The 21,560-nt window shown below is 33.6% G+C and overlaps 1 protein-coding gene across 1 annotated transcript in view; it reads right to left on the bottom strand.

Annotated features, from left to right (window-relative positions):
• Nucleotides 1-2,259: 2,259 nt before the first annotated feature.
• LOC110033104 (probable inactive tRNA-specific adenosine deaminase-like protein 3) overlaps nt 2,260-21,560 on the bottom strand; it is a gene marked incomplete at both ends in the record, with an annotated part of 28,788 nt that continues 9,487 nt past the window's right edge. The window contains 3 exon segments of the mRNA XM_020736973.1: nt 2,260-2,372; nt 2,608-3,075; nt 18,969-19,065. Of these exon segments, the coding sequence (XP_020592632.1) occupies nt 2,260-2,372; nt 2,608-3,075; nt 18,969-19,065 (678 nt within the window).

Here is a 21,560-nt window from a genome sequence, read left to right as displayed (position 1 = left end):
ATGACAATAACGCCACCATTAGCATGGCTCATAATCTGGTTCAACATGATTGTTCCAAGCATGTGGAGATTGACAAACTTGATTCCGGAAGATTTGTATTCCATTTGTTCCATCTATTGGACAACTTGCTAATATTCTCACAAAGAATCTTCCTCGCCCGTTGTATGTTGGTTCAACATGATTGTTCCAAGTATGTGGAGATTGACAAACTTGATTTCGGAAGATCTGTATTCCGTTTGTTCCATCTATTGGACAACTTGCTGATATTCTCACAAAGAATCTTCCTCGCCCGTTGTATGATTTCAAATTTAAGTTGAACATGACTGACATATATGCTTCAACTTGAGGGGGAATATTACGAGTTATTTCATTAGTGTTTATTTCTTTCCTTTCCAGATATTTCCTAATTTATGCATTTCCCAATTTATGTATCACCTACTTTATGGCTTTCCTTTTATCTCTAGGTAGTTATTAGAAATTAATTTAATCCAAGATATTTAGGTGTTATGTCTTTCCTATTTTATAACTCTTGTATCTTGTATTTATATCTTTTGATATCAATAAAATTATCCTACTAAATTCCAACAGAGATTATAGAGTGAAGTAGTCTGTGACTAGTTCTCTGCTGCAATCCACTAGTAATTTCAACCTAAGACCATGAAAGTGATCATCATTTTACTGATATTGCCCACACCTTAATGTTTCAAATGCATGTTCCAAAATAATTTTGGGGGCATTTCATTATTATTGGGTGTCAATTGATCATGCCTATTATTTTGAACAATATTACCCCGTTCTCTATAATATACTATAAACCTATTTTCCCAAGATTTTTATGACTTTAAAGTGTAATATAGCCAATTCAATTCAGCCAGTGCATGGAAAAAATCTCTCCTCGAGCTATTCAGTGCATCATTATGGGTTGCTCTCGTGCCCAAAAAAGATTATTGGAGTTATGGTCTTACAGAAAAACAATGTCATTATCGATGTTAACTTTTATGAGACCTATCCTTATTTTGCTCAGCTTTATCTCCTACCAAAAACTTGTTATTGAACCAAATACCAACTTTAGCATTGATGCTACTTCAAATCCGTTCCAATTTTATGCTCACGTACTTAATCATCTTCTCCTGAAACAACTCTCATCATCGCTTCAGCACTACAGCTGAGCATCCAACTATCACTGGGCCTCAGATCTGCATCTTTATATTGCTATCAACAAAAGAAAACGCCAATGCGCTAACCATCCACTACACTTTTTTATGCCTTTTGATGATCTCTCCGATTATGTTGATTTATGTTGCCTTTATTTACGCCAAGAAGTTTTATTTGGACAAGTAAAAACAAGATATCATCAACATAATGGGAGAGATGCTACATGTAAAACAAAGCAAATTAAAATTTGGTTGAATAATTTGGCTTCCTATTACATGGGCAATAATCTTTATCTATGATAATATGGAAACTATACATATTGAATACAATCTTAACTTGTAGATGTATGGTACTAGGAAAAAAGGTCATCATTTCCCATGTCTACGATGAAGAAAAATTAAAGCATTCAAGTGATTTAAATGGCCAGACAGGTTCTAGTAAGATGCACTGTGAAAAAAATCATAATGGCTATGGAGTAGGATATGAAATGAGAAGAAAAATGGCTGCTTATAAAAGTAAAGTTATCAAATCATAAATAGATTTCTACATTATTAAGAAGAAAAGTTAAAACTTCTTGCAAAGAATGTAATGTGATTCAAGAAAACAGCTTAATCACCAGTACAATGTACTAGCAACAGATGATTATCTTACGATTATTAAATGATGGTAAAAATAAATTATATTCTTAGGATAAGAAGATGCAACTTCAATAAGTATAAATTTGCTAATCTGTAAAGATTAGTTAGTAATAGTGCAACATTTGAAATCTTTTGTTGGAGCAAAATCTGAATTGAGGTAAGATAGCCAGTTCCATTCAAATGCATAAGAGGAAAGAGCGCTATTTTGCACACAAATTACTTATTTCGACTGAAAACAACTTTTGGATATGAAGTATGATAAATAACAGTTTTGAAAGAGGGCATCTGACAAAAATTATTCACATTTTTGAAACCATCTAAAGCGAATCAGCTCACTATTTTGAATTTATGGTTAGTTCCATCTAAATGCACACGGAAACCATCTAAAGCAAATCAGATCACTATTTTGAATTTATGGTTAGTTCCAACTAAATGCACACGAAAAAGTTAATTGCATTAGACTCACATTGCACAAGGCTCCCATACAATGTAGATGTCAAAACCAGTACATAAATAAGGTCTCAATACTTCAGAAGGCGAACATTCAAGTGACACATCCTCGGCAATCAGGCCCCCATTCTGAAAAGACAACAAAATGAAATAACACATTTAAACATAAAGTGAAGTCAACAATTGATTCAGGGATAACAACCATAGGCATTTCAAGCCAAACTGTTCCAAATTATAATTTTCTGTTATTTTCCATATAAAGCTTCTGGATTATTAAATGAGAAGATAACCATATTCTCGAATCTAATGTGCTATTAGTAACCGGAGAAAGAATAACAGTATGAAAGGTTTTGAATGTGCTCACTTCTGATAGGATCTTTTGTCGTTTTGATGGATGTTTGTCAGAACAATCGCAAGCACCACCATTTTGAAGAGGCAGATCCTTCTGAGATTCTAAGCAAGGGAATAACTGTCTATCTCTAGCAGCAGCATTTTCGATAGATACCATGGTAGCATGCCTCAAAGGATGCGATGAAAAGTTCCCTTGGCTTTTCTCTTTCTGGTTATCAGGTCTTACTTCACCCCATCGCCAAGGATAGATGCAAGAAACACTATTAAGACCACAAGGTAACAACTTTGACTTCGAGTCGTCAGGTATGCTCCCAAATGAATTTCCACTAGGATGAAACGAGGAAGTGGAAGACAATTGCTCACTGCCATTAACATAATTTGAAATGGTGTCAATTGTAGGAAGTCCAGAAAAAGTTTGGTCATTACCAGTTGCAATGATTTCCCCTGCCAAAGGATCAACTATAACAGCTGCATTTACCACCTGGCATAACAATCATTAATGCACAATTAAGATTTGTATAACTTGCCAAAAAAAAAAAGGAAAAAAATTACTGCTGATAATTATCTACCATACTACCATTGCATTTGTTTTACAAAAATAATTTGGAACTAAAAGAAGTGCAACAAGAATTGGATCAAAGTTGTTTGGGGAACTCGTAAAAAAATATTGTAAGCGCTATCATGAGTTCTGGTTCTTTCAAGGCTGCAATTTTCCCATGGCAAGTATAGCTTGATGTGTGCCAACTTCATCATCATCATTATCTCAGTTCTTTCGGAAGCTTTAGTGACATCAAAGTTATCCATGAAGAGTTTCAAGTAAGCTTCCGGGTTAAATTCTCAGAGGGCAAAAAAAGCAGTATATAAGACACTATCAAAAGATATCACCCTCATTTTACAAAGACTTTAGATCAAGGGGTCGAGGTTTCCCATAAGCACAAGGCCCTATAGTTAATTTCTCATCCCGATAACAGAAGAGCACTTTTAATTAAACCTAGTCATTAGGCATGTTAAGTAATCAAGATTATCATGTAGTAGCAATAGATTTAGGTTTTGAGATTATAACACCGTGAGCTTAAGAATGGATTATAAGGGAAATGATGACGAACATAATCAAGATCTCATGGTTCTGTCTTTTTTGGTTGTCATAATCCCCGATAGAAGATGGTCGACCCAACTTAATAAAATAATCATTGTAAGCAACCATGAGTTGCTTTGATCAAATGGAATCTTGCGGGACCTGGTTGGATGTTCTTCTAAGGGGATTGATTTAAGTCATCTTTGCTAACAAAGAGATTTATTCCCTATAATGTACACCATAAAATTCACAGCTCAAATAAACAAAATTAGTGAGGAACATTAATGGGCATAGCCATGAACGTAATATAGTGGCTTTTAAATGGCCAAACTACCCGGCAAAAAGAAGTCATAACCGCCTCGTTGTGGAGCCGACTAGTCAAATAATGTGGACAAATGACACAGACCACATCCTTACAGACATGAGATCATTTTGAGTATAAATATAATAATATAATTGATATAACATTTTATTATTTATGAGCTTAACTTATTCTCAATTTTAACACCCGATAAACTCTTACTGAAGGTGAATGATGTTTAATTTTATCTATTGGGTGATAGATTTTAGATGAACATTTTAAATTGTAGAATTTAATAATTTGATTTTGAAGATAAAACCCTCCGATTAAAATTCATTTTCAACACAACTATCATCAGAGATGGATTTTAAAGTAATTAAAATTATTGTATTGTCATTCACTTAAACATTTTATTAAAATATCATCAAAGACATTAGCCTTATTGACTTCAGTTCTTATAGGAGGAGGATCGTATTAACTTAATGGGGGCTCAGTCTTGTCAACTCAGATTCCTATCAGAAGGATGATAAGAATATTCATATGAAATTTCAGACTTGTCAACTTCATTCCTTGTCAAGGGTGGGATCGGACTAGCCAAATGAAACTTACAGTCTTACCCTATAGACAAGATAATCCACATAAGAGTATGATATGTATTCAATTTTAGTTTTTTTTTTTTAAGAGATTTTGTAAAATTTAAATACTTGCACATTTATTGGACTGAAGACAATTTTGAGTTAATTTCAATTTAAACTCACACAATATTCTAAAACATAATATTTAGTATTTGACATATTGGGTGGACCACATGCGGGTTATAGTTCTAATAATGTCACATATCTGAGAACATTCATAATGCACATGAATGAATTACTGTGAATTTGTAAGATGCGTTTGCACACATATCGGGACATTTTGAGAGTTATCAATGATGTATGCACCTTAAAAAAATTTTTAATTTATCCATTTGAACACTTTATTGGATCTTGCACGAATTTCAAGGTTGAATATCTTAGCTAGTAAATGATATAAAAATTTATAAAGGTCCCAAAATCATTTAGAATTTAAATGCTTGCATGAATATTTTGTTCATTGAAAGATATGCAGGTCTTCATTTTGAATTTGTCAAACCTCATCTTTTGCCCACTTGTGCGAATATTGCAAATCCAATGGCTATTTGTTGTATAAGTATATGTCAAGCACACAATGCAATGATACTTTTTATCTTTTAGTGGTTAATTTAATATGATGTGACCCGCGAGTGGTGTTATCTTCATTATACGATATTTAAGTTCATTTGCTTTGAGGTTGGAAGGCTACTTAGTGTGCAATTTGAGTGAGAGGATTTATCAAATATACTCAACGAGTTTTCAATTTCTCTTAATTATTTTAAAGTTTCAATTCAAGCATAATTTAATGTTCAACTTTTGCTTCCTTAATTTAGCCATTTTTTTATTTATTTAGGTTCTCAAAGATTCAATGTAGATTTTGTTAAAATTATGTTTTAGTCCTATTTAGGTTCTTCTAGGTTTTTGTCAGTTAAAAATTTGATGGCCTACCTACATCATCACAGGGTCTTCAACTTATCACACTCGAAAGAAACTTATCACACTCGAAAGAAAAACATGCATAGACTTTCGACTGCCCATATGAGAGAAGCATGAATTTCCTTATCATGTTGGAACAACGCACACGAGTACTTAATTTGTAGATTTTCCTTGACATGTTAGAATAGCGTGCACAGGTACGCCGCAGTGGAACAACACACACAGAGTGTTATAGGCAAATTCTATCGCATTGAAACATGCATGGGCAAGATTGTATTCGAGAATTTATACCTTAGTGCACGAGGAGACAATGAAGTTGAGGCCCAAATTTCAAGGCAAACAAAGTAAGAGAAGGGGAGAGATTTTCTTTCTCGCTCTTTGCTTTTTATTTTTATAGAGAGAGAAAGTGAGAGGGTCGTGGGTTATAGAGGAAAGAATTGAGCAAGAGAGAGTCGAAGATTGGGAGCTCTTGGCCCTTGGGTAAATAGAAAAAGAAAGGTTTCTCACTATGGTTAGACATAGATACAAGTGAGAGTAGAGGTGGAGATGGCTTCTTTTTTATCAAGTGAGAGAAAATTCTCTTTATTAGAGGGAGAAAGCGCGAGACGGAATGCAACTATAAGAGCTTTTGGGAGATGGGTTGTTATATGACAGCGCGGAAGTAAGAGGAGACGGCGATGAGGACCTATGACGTGAGTTTGATGTTGTGTGCCGAAGGAAAATGAGAAGCGGAACTCGGGGTCCTCTCCCACCCCCTTTTTTAGTTGGGTTAACAGTAGTAGGTGAGCTTTAGGATCATCAACCTATGTAAGGTATTGAGAGGAAGAGAGTGGTTGAGTGGAGATCTTGCGGGAAAGAGAATGGAGAGGGATGAGCTATAGAGGGTTGAGACGAAGGTGAAGCGTGTCGTGCAAGAGAGGTATGGGATGTGTGATGCTAGATATGAGATTGAGCAGCAAGTTGATCTAAGCATGGATTACAGGTAGGAACAAGTGCTGGTGGTTATCCTTTAATCTCCTAAATTGGGCGAATTCAATTGATTCAATAAACTATGTTGATATCGTTTCGTAGGTCCTTGTATCCTAATAGGTTGCCGCACATTGGGGTATTGTGACCCACCATCTAACTTGTGGCCTGATTGGAGTTTGAAGCATGGGATGACCCAATTAAAATGACGTTTTTTATTCTTGATATTATATTTTATGGACTTTATAACACATGATCCATTTGATCGAAAGTATTCTTAGGTATCTCTCAAGACGTAAGTAATGAAGTAGATTATTTATTATTGGAAGTTAGCATATACACGAGACAGAGAAAATTAATTCTTTGATTATTTGTGGGGAATATTTATAGGCCTTCTTTAGGGAAAACGAGTTAGTCAGATCCGCTTTGAGCTTTCGTCTCCTACATATTTTATAAGTACCGCCATACGGATATCCCGCACATCTTTTTTTCTGTTGTGTTCCTACTGTTCTATCTAAATCTCATATCTCTCACTCTTTCTTACATTTATTTTGTCATTATCTTGAAGTGATAAAATAGATTTAATGAAGAAATTATTTGAGAAGGGGTAATGTAGAGGGATATATATGAGCATTCCCAAAAATGTAGCAAATAAAAGCTGACGGCTCTGCCACGGATACTACTTTCTTTTTATTTTAAGAATCTCGTTTTTATTTTATCGTCTTATATTCATGTTGATACCATTATTCAACAAATTTGATTTATAAAATTACAATCTTAAATTCGATCTGTTATTTTTTTGGTGCTTTGGTTGCAATGGTTAATAGACTGATGCTATTTTATCCATTTTGTGCCATTAGCATTATTATCACTATAATCACTGCATGTGGTCGGTGTTGTTGAATATTTCTTTGAATATATTTATTATGATAGAACCTGATAGTATTATCTTTTGTTTGTAGGATATGACTGTACTGAAAGTTATTACAGTTGAGTTTGCAGAAGAATTTCCTTTCACCAACCCCCACTATTTTCCATGTTGAAGTTATGATTACTTTCAGTCGCATCTACCATCCTACTTGAATTATCCTAAGAAAATTCCAAATTTATCGAGGCATTGGCTATGTGCTCTCCTTAGAGAAAGGGGAGCCGAGCATACAGCACAAACACTCTTTGTCATGACCACTTATGTTTTTCCTTCCCTCATAAAGGGAGTAATGTTAGACAGCAAGCCATTACTATGCCCTCCTATTTTTACTAGACTATATGGTTTTTGAGTATGCCCTCCTATTTTTACTAGACTATATGGTTTTTCCTTGCATATTCTCTCAAGTGTTTGTTCCTATAAGAGGGGCACTAGCTCCTTCCATTCATAATGACATTACAGCTAATCGTTCTATCGTACCCTCTATCAACACGTCTGATGTTTCAATTACCTTTGCTTCGGGTCATTCTGATATTCTTTTGTTGTCAATCTAGGCAGGAGAGCCCAAAGAACTAGAAATAGGCTACTAAGGATTTGACAGGAGCAACAACAATCACAGGTTTCTTTACCCGCATTGCCTTAGGAGGAGGTTCAAATTCTTTTGGCCAAAAAGAAATTTCAAATACTTTCTAAGTGTTTTGATTGCATCCCTGTTAGGATCCCCTTCTCATGACCTAGGGTACACTAAACCTACGGTTCGTTTTAACAATACTACTAATGATTTTCTAACCAAAAAGATTATAAGAGCTATTGAAGTTTAAAAGGAAAAGATGTAGTTGATGGCCCAAAGTTTCTTGCCCGCATCTCTGGGAAGTCCAGGCAATCCGCATGAATTCCTTCACTATCCACAACACCGTGGATAGCATAGTAGGAGACAGAGGGATGCTCGCAGGTCTATTGAGCGGTCCAAACGTTTGGCTTGCGCAATTCATAGTGTTGTTCCATCAAAGGTGTAACCTATGACACATGTTATTTCTGGGAATGTACCCTCTAAATATTATATCAGCAGTTGTGCCCACACCTTTTGTACCTTTTGGCAATTAATAATTAATAAATAAAAAGTTTTAAGCTACTTCTTATATTCTTTGAGTAAGAAAAGGATGCATCTTTTATATTCTGATTACAAGAGACCCAGAGGATATCCCCAACGCCACTCCTCAAAATATTTTAAGAATAATTATCATCAAGTTCTCACTCCTCAAAATATTTTAAGAATAATTATCATCAAGTTCTTATAAAGTGATAATAGTTTAGGAAGCATTATTAAAATATGAGTTGGTTGAACCAAAAGAGCACACACTGGAGAGATATCTTAGAGGACTGAAGTCAACTATCAGTAATGTGATGCAGCTATATTCATATTAGTCCTTACATACAAACCCTAGCTTTGAAGGTAGAAAAACATAATCGGGGCATCGCAACCCCTTAAAAACATAGTTCAACCCCAGCGTCAAGCAACAAAAATATACATAGTGAAGCAACCAAGCCGGCCCTGCCAAAGAAGAAATAAGAGCGAAGTAGAGAAAAGTAGAGCCCACTAACACTCCTAAAACTATACCAACCAGGAAGTTTCAAGTGTCACAACTTTGGGCACTTTGCATCAGTTTGCCAAAAAAAGAGGATGACTTCTTTTAGTGAATAATATGCAGTTGAAGGAATTTGAGCATGAATGTGAACCACAACTGCCACAACTACAAGAACATCATGCAGTAGCGCTACTTGTTGGCAAAATCAAAAACTTGTATCAAAATTAGTAAAAACATCAACCGTCGAGTTTTTTGAAAAATGTTATCCAAAGTGGCAAGCTTGAAAAATAGTGCAAGCTCTATTGTTTTGAAAGATGATGTTAATAGAAATGAAGGCAAAAGAACCCTTTATGAAGATCCTAAAAAAAGGCAAAAAACATGGTTTTAATAGTACATAGCTTTAAAAAATTTATTGTGTTTATAGAGTTGCCTTGTTTACCTCCTCAGATTAAAAGAGACCTTTCCCTAGAAGAAATTAAGAATAGGTCACTCCTATAGGAAAGAATGCATAATAAGGATATTTAAAAATTTAATAATATAAGTTATGAAGTTGCCACCACCAAAAAGGTATGAGGAAATTAAGAAGTTCAAAGATCCATACTATCAAGGTCACAGACATTTAGGACATATTCTAGAGGATTGTTTTGCATTCAAGGATTAGTGGGAGACTAGATATTAAACATAAGAGTTTGATATACCTAAATAATTTATAGAGAAGTCAGCAAGCCAAAGATCGACCAAAGTGATTTCAGATGTGCAGCCGTAGATATTACTACTAGTGACGTAGAAATTTTGTAGATGATGTATTTCATTTTTTTTTTTTGTGTGAGTTTGTAGCATCAAATGATTTCGTAAAAATTTTGTAGATGATGTATTTCATTTTTTTTTGTGTGAGTTTGTAGCATCAAATGATTTAATGTATCTTATGATGATAATGAAATGAAAGAAGATCCATTTGAGCACTTTGATTCTTATGCATTTATGGTTCATGTTGATGATGAGAATGAGGAAGATGAGCAAGGTCCAACATTGCCATTTCTAAATGGCATTTTTCGTATCAATGAAGATATGGAAAAAATCATCTGATGATATTTCATCTTCTAGATATGATAAACTTTTAATTCAATCATATACTAATGATGAAGTTCAAATTAAATTTGAAAATAACGATGAGCATTCTGTTAATGGGGATTATTCTAAGTCCTCTAACAATGATATTTAGCAACTACACTTAAGAACTGATAAGATTCTTCCTCTTAAAAATAGTAAGCATACTGCACCATAAAAGGGAAAAAAATATTATCACTTAAGTTAAAATCCCACATGTTGAGCCAGATCAAATGTAAGAACCACAAACCCACCATAATAAAGTTGCTTATAATGTATCATCTCACCTTCAGAAAATACAAGCATTGTTAAGCATATATGATGTATTTATATTAGCTTCTGAGTTACGAGAGACTTTAGTGAATGCCTCACTCAAACTTGAAGTCTTTCTAGCTTATTTTGTTGAGAAATTAAAAAAAAAAAGGTACATCGCAAGAGGTACTTACTGTCATATTCTCTTAGGAAGATTTATTGTTGGGCAAGACCAATCAAAATAGAACTCTATATGTGAAGACTCTAGTGTACGACACTTCTCTAAACAATGCACTAGTAGACCCACGAGCTTCATTGAATGTTATAACTTTCCACACATTTGAGTTGTTATCTTTGAACTCAAGGAAATTAAATTCTTATAAACTCATGTTTCATGGCATTAATGAGAAATGTATAAGACACTCGAGTCTATCACACTTCCTCTTCATTTTGACGACTTGAAGATTGAAGTGAAGCTCCATGTTATTGACGAACGTACCTCTTTTAGGACGTTGCTGGGAAAACTATGAATTCATGAGTATTAAATATTAACTTAGACCCTCCCATTATTGCATTAAATATACTCGCATAAGAGAAGAGCTTTCTATTCAGAGGATTTGCAACTCTTATCTGTTAATGAGGTTGGAATATACGATGATATTGAATACTATAGGATCAAATCTATCCCACATAAGCAATCTCTACATTTTAATTCTCTCTCTTCCAAAAGAGAGGCGAAGAAACTAGGACAAGGAAAGAGTTGTTACGTCCCCCCTGTTATGATTAGTGAAAAAAATGTCTATTTTGCCAACCTCTAAAATAAAAATACAGGTTGAAACCAATTCTGATATTAATAATGAACTAGATTCATATAAACAAATTGATGAGTTTAAGGCTATGCACAAATTTAAGGACAAGGAAAGAGTTGTCAAGTCCCTCCTGTGATGATTAGTGAAAAAAATTTCTCAATTTTGTCACCCTCTAAAATAAAAAAAGTTGAATCCAATTTTGATATTAACAACGAACTAGATTCATATAAACAAATTGATGAGGTTAAGGCTTTGCACAAATTTACTGGTTTGAAACCATCTTTCATACAACAGAAATCTAATGAAAAAATAGTTTTAATCTTAGATGGACCATCTAAATGTTTGATACCTCGACTAACCAGCTCAGAGCTTTCAAATAACTTGTATCACAAAACCATTTTATAAATTTGATAACTACAAATGTATCCTATTGTGATGAATTACATACTATTTATGTAGCTCCTAGAATGAGGCAAAGAGAGAATGTTACTATGTTTTATAGTATTAAAGCATATGAATATTTTAGTCATGTAATATTTCTTCATAATAATAATGAAATAATAAAAGACATTCAATTTTCTTACTATTAGCCCCTTTTAAGTGATGAGTTGTTGAATATCAATTACTTGCCTAAAATTTGCAAGCGCATGTGGGAAAATGATATTTCCTATGAGAAATGTGATTTAGGTGTTGAGAAATCACAGTCAAGTAACTTAATTTATGCTTCATGTAAAATGATCTCTTTTACTTGCCTAAAATATGCAAGCGCGTGTGGGAGAATGATATTTCCTATGGGAAATGTGATTTAGGTGTTGAGAAATCACAGTCTAGTAACTTAATTTATGCTTCATGTAAAATGATCTCTATGATGGAATGCGAATGTAATGTTGATATATCTGAGAGTGATGAAATTGATGTTAAAAATGCTCCTACTAAGCTCAAGGATGGGGTGTCTTTCATTATTGAAGAACTTATTGTGGGAAATTTGGATATGGATGATAATCCTTGTGCTATTTATATCAATAAATAAATATTAAAATTTACGGCTCAAAAATTATTAAAAAATTTAAGAGAATTTCACAATTGTCTTACGTGAAGTTATGCAGAAATGTCAGGCTTAACTCCTAAGATAGCATGCATAAATTGGCCATAAACCCTACTTTATCTCATATGCTCCCAGAAGAATGTGGCCTAATATAAAGCAATTGGTTATTGAAGAAATCAAAAAATTATCGAGATTGGATATATTATAGAAAAGATGCATCCTACTTGGTTAGCATTTCTCCCAATTTGGAAGAAAAACCAATAATAAGGGTATACATAAACTTTTAGAGCCTTATCAAGGCTTGTTAAAAATATTATTTTCACTTGTCAATTATAAAATTAATGATTGATGTCATGTTATCAAAAGGTCATGTTCTTGTTTATGAATGACTTATCAGGCTACGGCCAAATTAAGATAAGACCCTAAAGATGTACGATATACATCATCTCGTACTTGATTGGAGTATCTATTATAAGGCTATGCCCTTTGATTTGGAAACAAATTAAGGCAACTTATCAATGTGCTATGACACACACTTTTTATGACTTATTACATTGGCAAGAGGAAAGTTATATAGGTAATATGGTTGTTAAAATTTACCAAGGAGTTCATGTCATTCACCTAAGAGTTGTTTTCAACTACCTTAAATAGTGTGATCTCAAAATGAAATTCTAAAGTGCACATTTTGCGTCTTCCTAAAAAAAAATTTAAGATTTATCATCTAACATAGGGATATAGATAATAACCCAACTAAGAAAAAATTTGTCCTAAAAATGGAGCCTCTTACGAGTTTTATGCATTTACATCTTCAAGAAAAGCTCGTGCTCCTCAAGAGATTCCTTTCTAATTTAGTGGGTCGATCCCAATCTTTTACTTGGCTAAATAGAATGCTCATATCCATTGGCATAAAACATAAAAAAATGCTTTTAATTTTCTCAAATGTTATATGTTAAGTCCATCAAGCTTAGCAGCACCCACTCAAGGAGACAACTTATTCTATACACTATGGCATTGGATAACTCAATTGGGACACTATTGGTTCGGATTAATGAGGGTAAAGAAAATGGATTATATTATTTGAGTCGGTGTTTCATCCCTTCAGAAATGAAATACACGGATTCAATAATATTATTCAACGTTGATATTTGCAATTCAATAATTTAGACATTATATATTAATCCCATCATACAAATCTAATTTGCACACTAAATCCTTTACAGTATCTAATGACTTACTCTATTTTAGCTAGAAATATAACTAAATAGATTATGATATTATTGTAGTTTGATAATACATATGTTTCTCAATGAGTCATCAAAAGATGGGCTTTGGCTGATAATTTTCGGATGAGCAAATAGCCATGATTGATTCCCATACTTGGGAACTTTATTTGATGGGGTCTCTTCATAACAGAAATACCCCTCTTAACCAATTCATAGAATAAAGTTTGGTATCATTTGATTTTGCTATAGTTGAAGGCAATATTCATCACTATTCATATAATTTGATAAAACTAGGTTTATGTAATATATGGAGCCTAACTAGCCAAGCCCCCAGGTTTGCTCGTAACAGTTTCATTAACTAAACAATGCAAACAAAAGACAGACGTCACGCCTTTTCTTGCATAAGATTGTTGAGTGTGAATATAACAATATAATTGATATAATATTTTATTTTTATGAGCTTAGGTTATTCTCAAATTCATCACACTCGACAAACTGTTGCGAATGATTCATGAAATTTTTATTTAGCTCGAGTAATATAATTATTGTGAATATTTTAAATTAAAAAATTAAGAGTTTGATTTTGAATATAGACCATTCTGATTCAGGCTCACTTTCAATACGACTTATGTCGAGGAATGATTGAAAAGCTTTTAAAAATCTTATATTTGTCGTTCATTTAAAAAATATCATTAAAATATCATCAAAGGCATCAATCATGTAAACTCTGATCCATACACGAGGATCAAAGTAACTTGGTGGAGGCTCAATCTTGTAAAAATATCATCAAAGGCGTCAATCATGTAAACTCTGATCCATACAGGAGGATCAAAGTAACTTGGTGGAGGCTCAATCTTGTCAATTCTAATCTATATCCAAAAAACCATACTAGCTAGTGAGTGTTTTGTTTTGGCAACTTTAGACCTTAATAGGTGAATGATTGAACTAGCTAAGTGAGACATCCTTATTCGACTAAGTAAGCAACCTGCACAAAGGCACATGATATCTATTCAATTTGTTATTATGGGAAAAAAATTTATAAATTTTAATTTCTTGCAAGCTTATCAAAGCAGAATTAATTATGAGTTTGACCACAACATTCTCAGACAATATTTTGAGTTCTTGCCACGCTTATCGAAGCATGTGTTGGTTATAGTTCTAACAAAGTGCACGTCTTAGTACTTCATCTCATGCACGAATTACGATGCATTTGCACTCATTTTAGGCCATTATGAGAATCACCAATAATGTGTGCACACATTTTTGAAAATATTTTAAATTAGCCATATGAAAACTTGTTTGTATGCTTGCACGAATTTCAAAGCTGAATATCTAATTTGATAATCTAAAAATTCATGTCCTAAAATCATTTAACAATTAAATGCTTGCACAAATATTTTTTTCACCAGAAAACATGCAAGTCTTCATTTTGAATTTGTCAAAGCTTGTTTTTGTTCTATTGTATGAATGTTATGAATTCGGTGATGATTTCGATGTATAAAAATATCTTTAGTGCACGATGAAATGATACTTTTATCTTCAAGTGGTTAGAGTATAGTATGGTAGGATGCATGAGGATTCTTTTTTCCCTACCATAAAATGCCAAGAGCGTTGTATTCATTATACCATATTAAAATTCATTTTCTTTGAAGTTTGAAGGCTACCTACTGTACAATTTGGGTTGGAAGGTATAGAAAGTGTACTCGATTAGTCTACAGACTCTCCAAAATTTCTTCCAAGTTTCATTTCAAATTCAATTTGAAGTTCCATTTTTGCTCTTAGTTTTACATTTTTGCTATCTTTATTTAGTCATTTTTGTATTTGTTTAAATTCTTAGAGGTTCATTTTAAGTTTAGTTCAAATTCTATTTGAGTCATGTTTAAGTTCTTTCAAGGTATTTTGTCAATTAAAAATCCGACTGCCTCCCAACATCATGCCCACTAGAGGGATTGTATCGGGAGTGTTAGGCCTTCACGTCAAACTTAAAAAAGCATACCGGGTCAGTTTCTAGCAACAATAAAGTTAGAGGTGTTTCACACCCACTACACTTGAAAAAAATCGAGCATGGGCCTTCGAATACCTGCACAAGAGAAGTACGAATTTTTCTCTATGTTAGAACAACATCTATCAATTTCTTGGAAAACAAAATGAGTAAGAGGGGAGAGATTTCTCTCTTTAGCTTTTATTTTTCTAAAGAGAGTGAGAGGGATGAGGGTTTTAGAGAGAGGAAGTTAGACGGAGAGGGTAGGATATGGTGAGCTATTGGGAAGCGAGAAAGAGAGGTTTATCTCTCTATTTAGATAGAGAAATAGGAGGGAGAGAGTGGATGAGGGTTTTAGAAAGAGGAAGTTAGCTAGAGAGGTTGGGAGCTGGTGAGCTATTAGTAAGAGAGAAAGAGAGGTTTATCTCTCCATTTAGATAGAGAAATAGGAGGAAGAGAGAGTGGAGATGGAAATGGCTTTCCCCCTATCTAAAAAGAATATCTCTCTATTAGAGAGAAAGGAAATATTAGAGGAAGAAAAAAGAAGGAATGTAGCTACAACAGCGTTGGGGAGATGGTTTGTTGGGTGATAGTGCGAGAGTAAGAGAAGAGTATGTGTTCTTTCTTTTTTACCTGCAAGTCATACACTGCAACTTTCCCTGCAGGTGTTTTTCCTTTTTACCTACAGGCCATACCCTGCAGTTTTCCCTGCAGGTGTTCTTTTTTACCTGCATGAACATACCCTGCAGGTGTTCTTTTTTACCTACATGGCCATACCCTGCAGGTATTCTTTTTTACCTGCAAGCCATACCCTACAATTTTTCCTGCAAGTGTTCTTCAATTTCCTTGCAGTCAAGCCCTGCAACTTTCCCTATAGGTTGTTTACCTTCCTACAAACTTTCCTGCAGCATTACTTGAATAAGTCTAAACTGTAGTCAAAGACAAACGCAGTCAACTAAAAGTATCCCTAATGATCTTAGAGTTGATTACCAAGTACGGAATAAAGACTTCAAGTTCTCTCTCACAAAGAATCTTTATTGTCTGTTGTTTGATGATTTTAAATCCAAGTTGAACATGATTTGCATTTATTTCAACTTGAAGATTGGGTTTATTTCCTTTCCTATTTTATGTTGTTTCTTTTATCTCCAAGTAATTATAGCAATTGATTAATTGAAAATATAGGTGTTAATATCTTTCCCTTCCTGTTATTGCATTTTTCTTGTCTTTTTTATTCTATGATTGATGTAAGGTTTTATCCCCTTTTCATATTAATAAAAAAATTTTGATGAATTCTGAAAATCAACATATATAACACGTGAATTGTATTAATTAATTTCCTGTGCATTTATCCTCCACTCATGTGTCCCGAAAGTAAGTTTTGCATTTCGTGTTCACGCAAACACAAGCAATAAAAGCATCAATTTTAGATATTTTCAATTTTATGGGCATGCTCAAGCAATCTATTTTGCGATTGGACGATGTTTGGGTAATGTAGACGATCGATGATGTAAGCATGAATCGTGTGCATCTCATTTTTAGTCCGCCATTTTCATCATGTTTGCTCTTTTTTATCATGGAAAGCCCTTACATAATTTTGACGCTCCGCACGCTCATGTGGTTTACGGCACAAACAGGTCTCGTTTGGGTAGTTTCAATGATGATTGAAGCAGTTTTGACTTGCTTTACATATCATCACGTGTCGCTAGCCAGCTTTGTCTGGTCGCATTTTTTTAAGCATTTCCAGCATTCCATATGTGATGAAGCAATCTCTTATATGATTTGATTGTTGATTAGTTAATTTCAACATACTGATGCCTCTTAACCTCGATTTCCATAATGCAATAAATTGTTGTCTGCTATCTTTGATGCCTTCAATCATATTTTTGAGCGCAGCATGCATGGATGTCAACAACCCATAAAAAGCAGTAGCGTAAAAATAAATCTGGATCAATTTTCTCTTCTTAAAATACACAGAGTGCAACACTTTCAATTAAAAAACACCAAGTTAATAAACCATTTGTAGGGAAGTCCGGCTTGGCAATAGACATTTGTGGAGGCGTTATCCATGTGCCATTTTTTGGCAATTAAAAACAAGCACTTGATCCTTGCATTAAACATTGAAAACTTGAAATGTTGAGGGAATACCACACCTTGAGAGAGGGGCGTACAGGATTTACAACTCCATAGATGAAGAATACTTGATCATCACAATTTTGAATACTTAATTGGCGAATTGATGAATGTTTTAAATGTGTTTTATATTAAGCAATGATGGTGCTCTTGTTATGTGAGAAGTGTCAATCCATTCAATTTAAAAGGTGAAATAAAAAATTTCATAGTATCCACAAGTCTTAATATATTCTTGCTTGAAGTGACACTCGTATTGTTCAGGCACTCTTCTCTTAAAAGTGACGTCATTGATTGTTCCTAGAGTTGAACAATGGTTATCATGAACGGACACATACATGATAACAGTATGATACCGAAGTGGTATAACACAATAAAATTCATCAAAAATAAATGATGTACACTAGTTGAACATGAAATTAAGAAGCATGAAATGTTCATATCATCAAAACTAAAAATAAAACATCATAATTAAAATATATTTTTAAATAATAATCTCTTTATGTCATTGATTTTTAAAATCTAACATTTTCATTAAATCACTGAAATTCAAAATCAGATATAAAACCATATTCTTATAATTAAAGTGAAATATTGTGTAATATAATGTAAATAAAGTATTCACTGTGTGCCAAGAGTATTTCAGGCAATGTTCAGAAAGCTTTAGTATTTTTAAAAAAAAGTATAAATTGCTAGGTAGTATTGAGAGAATTAGAATAAAGACTTGTTAACTGTCTCTGGCTTAACCTGGAATGTCGAGAAGTCTAACCTATAACATGGAGTCTAGCACGATGGGATAGCCCTCTAAGTTTTGGTGCTTCTTCGGACAAAAAGAAATGTAGCTCCACCGATTTAAATATTTTTAATTATAACAACATTACCTATCAATTATCTACTCCCTAAATGCCCAGCTATTGGTCATGTTGCGAGATTGCATATATATCCAAACATGCATAACGTAGGGCCGATTTGGAATCAATTTTTTTTTCCTTTTTTTTTTTTTTTGATTTTTGCATGGTTACTATTTTGTTTTTCTTTTTCACTTTTATTAAATAAATTAACTTTTTTTTTTTTTGATTTTGCATGGTTACTACTTTGTTTTTCTTTTTCACTTTTATTAAATAAATTAAGTTTCTAAAAATACCCAAAGCAACCATTGGGTATTTTCATTGTTTTAAAAACATGATAAAATACCAATCTCATGCACCAAGTAAACCCACCCGGCATACAGCATCGACCAACAGTGCTCCTTTTATGCCACAAAATAAACCAATTTATATAATATTCAATAAAAACAAAAATTAAAAAAAGAACAGCAAAATTGTGTGAATATAGTGATATAGAATATCATGTTGATCATGATTAATGAGAATAATAAATTGTAGATAAGTTGCAGAAGTAAGAAGTTGAAAAGAATTACACAAACATACCATACCATTAGGTGTTTTCGTCAACCCCATGGCAAACTTCATGTACTTGATAATCAATTGTGACTCCTCTTCATCTAGTCCGGTAAGCTCAGGAGGACTAACATTTCAAAAAATATAGATATTTCGATCGATCAATAAAATGTAGAAAGCTGCCTTTTCATAAAGAAAAATTTAGAAGATAAACAACACAGTACAACTTGAAAGGGATGTAAAGCCCAGCTATAAGACAATGTTGGAGCTAATCTCATGTCTGTAAGAAAATTATTTGTGATAGAACTGAATATTTGCATTTTAATTTTTAGATATAGCGTTTCTATCAAAAATCTAATTAAATCATATTATATTGAAATATATTAATTGGTAACCAAAGCTTCATCATTGACTGGAGTGCTCAAGTCAATAAAAATTTGGGTAGGTTCTCACGCTTTACATAACAGAAATTGTCAAAAATTCATGGAAGCTACCAAAATTTAGCCCGATTGGGTCAGTGGAAAATGGGGAGAGCAGAGAAAGGGGTATTAAGATTATTAAATGTGTGCACTACAAAAAAAGTTAGGCACTGCATCATCCCCACCTCTACCATGGCAACCATCACATTCATACCCAATAATGTTTTTTTAGTTGAATTCTTTTAGGTCGTCGGGTCCCGTATCGTTCGAGGACTCATGATCCCAGGAGAACCTGTAAAGAAAGGAGGTGCAGAATGAAGAAATTGCGCTCTCCAAGCCCTAGCTCCTATTTCCTTATGAGAGAGAGATGGAAGAATATATATTTTTAAGGTTTTCTTTGTGTGTTTGTCTGTGCCCTTTTTTGAATGTGGCATAGCTCATCTATTTATGTGATTCATAGATGGCTCTCTACCGTCAGGGGACCATACAGAGTGAATAAAATTGTATAATTATAGGATATACAATATGAAGTTTGTCCACGATATTCTAATTGAATGGTGGTGATGTGAATACCAAACAACACAAAAATGGACTTGGACATATGGTTGTTCTTGAATGATGATCTTTACTTCGACGGTAGGTCGATCTCCAGGGACGCTTGTTGAGTGATCAACAGGTCACCTCAGTAGATCACTCTAACAACTGGTGTAAGACAGCTAGAACATTAGTAGGTAAGATTGGCAGGTCACCTCAGCAAATTATAAGAATTTTACCATTAAAGATGGATTGACTAAATAGAAGTTAGTGGCAGTATAACTTCACTTGAAATATCTACCACAAAACCGATAACTTATGGAACTAAGTAGGTTATTAATTAACATAAGGACCTATTAAAAAACCCATTTGAATCTTTCAATACAAGAGTGTCGAGGACCTAGGGGATCCGGTCCTTAAAGAAAGAGTTTATTTCTTCCTTGTCTAGGTTTCGACTGATCCTCAGAATCCTTTTCTTCTGGAAAGATTATTTTATTCTCCACAACAAAGGAAGGTATTAATTCTTACAACTGCACTCAATATCACTTTGCAAAAATCAAGTCACGTGAAATTTTTTGTTTGAAAGGGAAAATTGATAGGAAGCAATATTGATTAGTTCTTGAAATGGATAAATAAATATAGTTAACAACTGCACTCAATATCACTTTGCAAAAACCAAGTCACGTGAAATTTTTTGTTTGAAAAGGAAAATTGATAGGAAGAAATATGGATTAGTTCTTGAAATGGATAAATAAATATAGTTAATTAGTTAGCTAATAATAATTAGTAGGCATTTATTCTATAAATAATTCTATTTGAAGATATTGGAAAATAGAATGAAAATGTGGCAAGTTTCTCCCTTTATTGTGTTTCTTTTTATCTCCTTTTTTTCTAATTTTTAGAGTTGTCAGCATTCTCGAATTGCCAATTATCAAGATTCAATAAACAGGTTTGTATCAATTGATGCTCTCGTTGAGAAAATCTCCATCCCGCAACCATATTCTATCCCCGGGATTTCTGCCTCATCCATAAAACCCACAAGAAAGAGGCTTTAGCTCCCCATCAAAGAAAAAGAGATGGAAGCAACACAATCCGTGGTGCTCGAAACTCCATCAATGTCAGCAGTGGCCTCACTAAATAAGATCTCTCTTTACTTTGGGGAACTTGATGCAATGATAACTGAGGAGAATTTGGCGAGTATGTTCGCTTGCCTTGGAACCATTCTATCAACTCAAATCTACTTATACTCAATTTCATCAAGTCGCGCTGCTACACTTACGTAATAATTCGTGGACCTCTCAAAGTTGTCTCGATATGTGCAACCTCCCATTATTAATCATTCAAAAAGAGGAATGCACAACACAAGCTGCTTGGAGGGACGTTTAAGAAAAAGAGATAAATAATGTCTGACAATAGTATTTGATGACTGTTGTTTCTGCTAAAAAAGGGTTTCTGATAAAAACTTTATGGAGCTTTTTGATATCTCAAGCTTGAAACATCTGTCATTGTCCTTCTTATGCTCAAGAATTTTTTAAAGCTCTCCGCACATTCAGGAAATATATGTCGTACCTTCCCGTTCTTTCTATTACTTACTCGACCTTCAGGGCAAAGTCGTTTTACAGTACTGATTGGTTCTTAAATTATATTAATAAACATAGTTAATTAGTTA

Source organism: Phalaenopsis equestris, unplaced genomic scaffold, assembly GCF_001263595.1.
Source record: "Phalaenopsis equestris unplaced genomic scaffold, ASM126359v1 Scaffold001092, whole genome shotgun sequence".
Taxonomy (NCBI): Eukaryota; Viridiplantae; Streptophyta; class Magnoliopsida; order Asparagales; family Orchidaceae; genus Phalaenopsis; species Phalaenopsis equestris.
The sequence above is the reverse complement of the archived record's forward strand: the minus strand, read 5'-3'. Positions and strand labels throughout refer to the sequence as shown.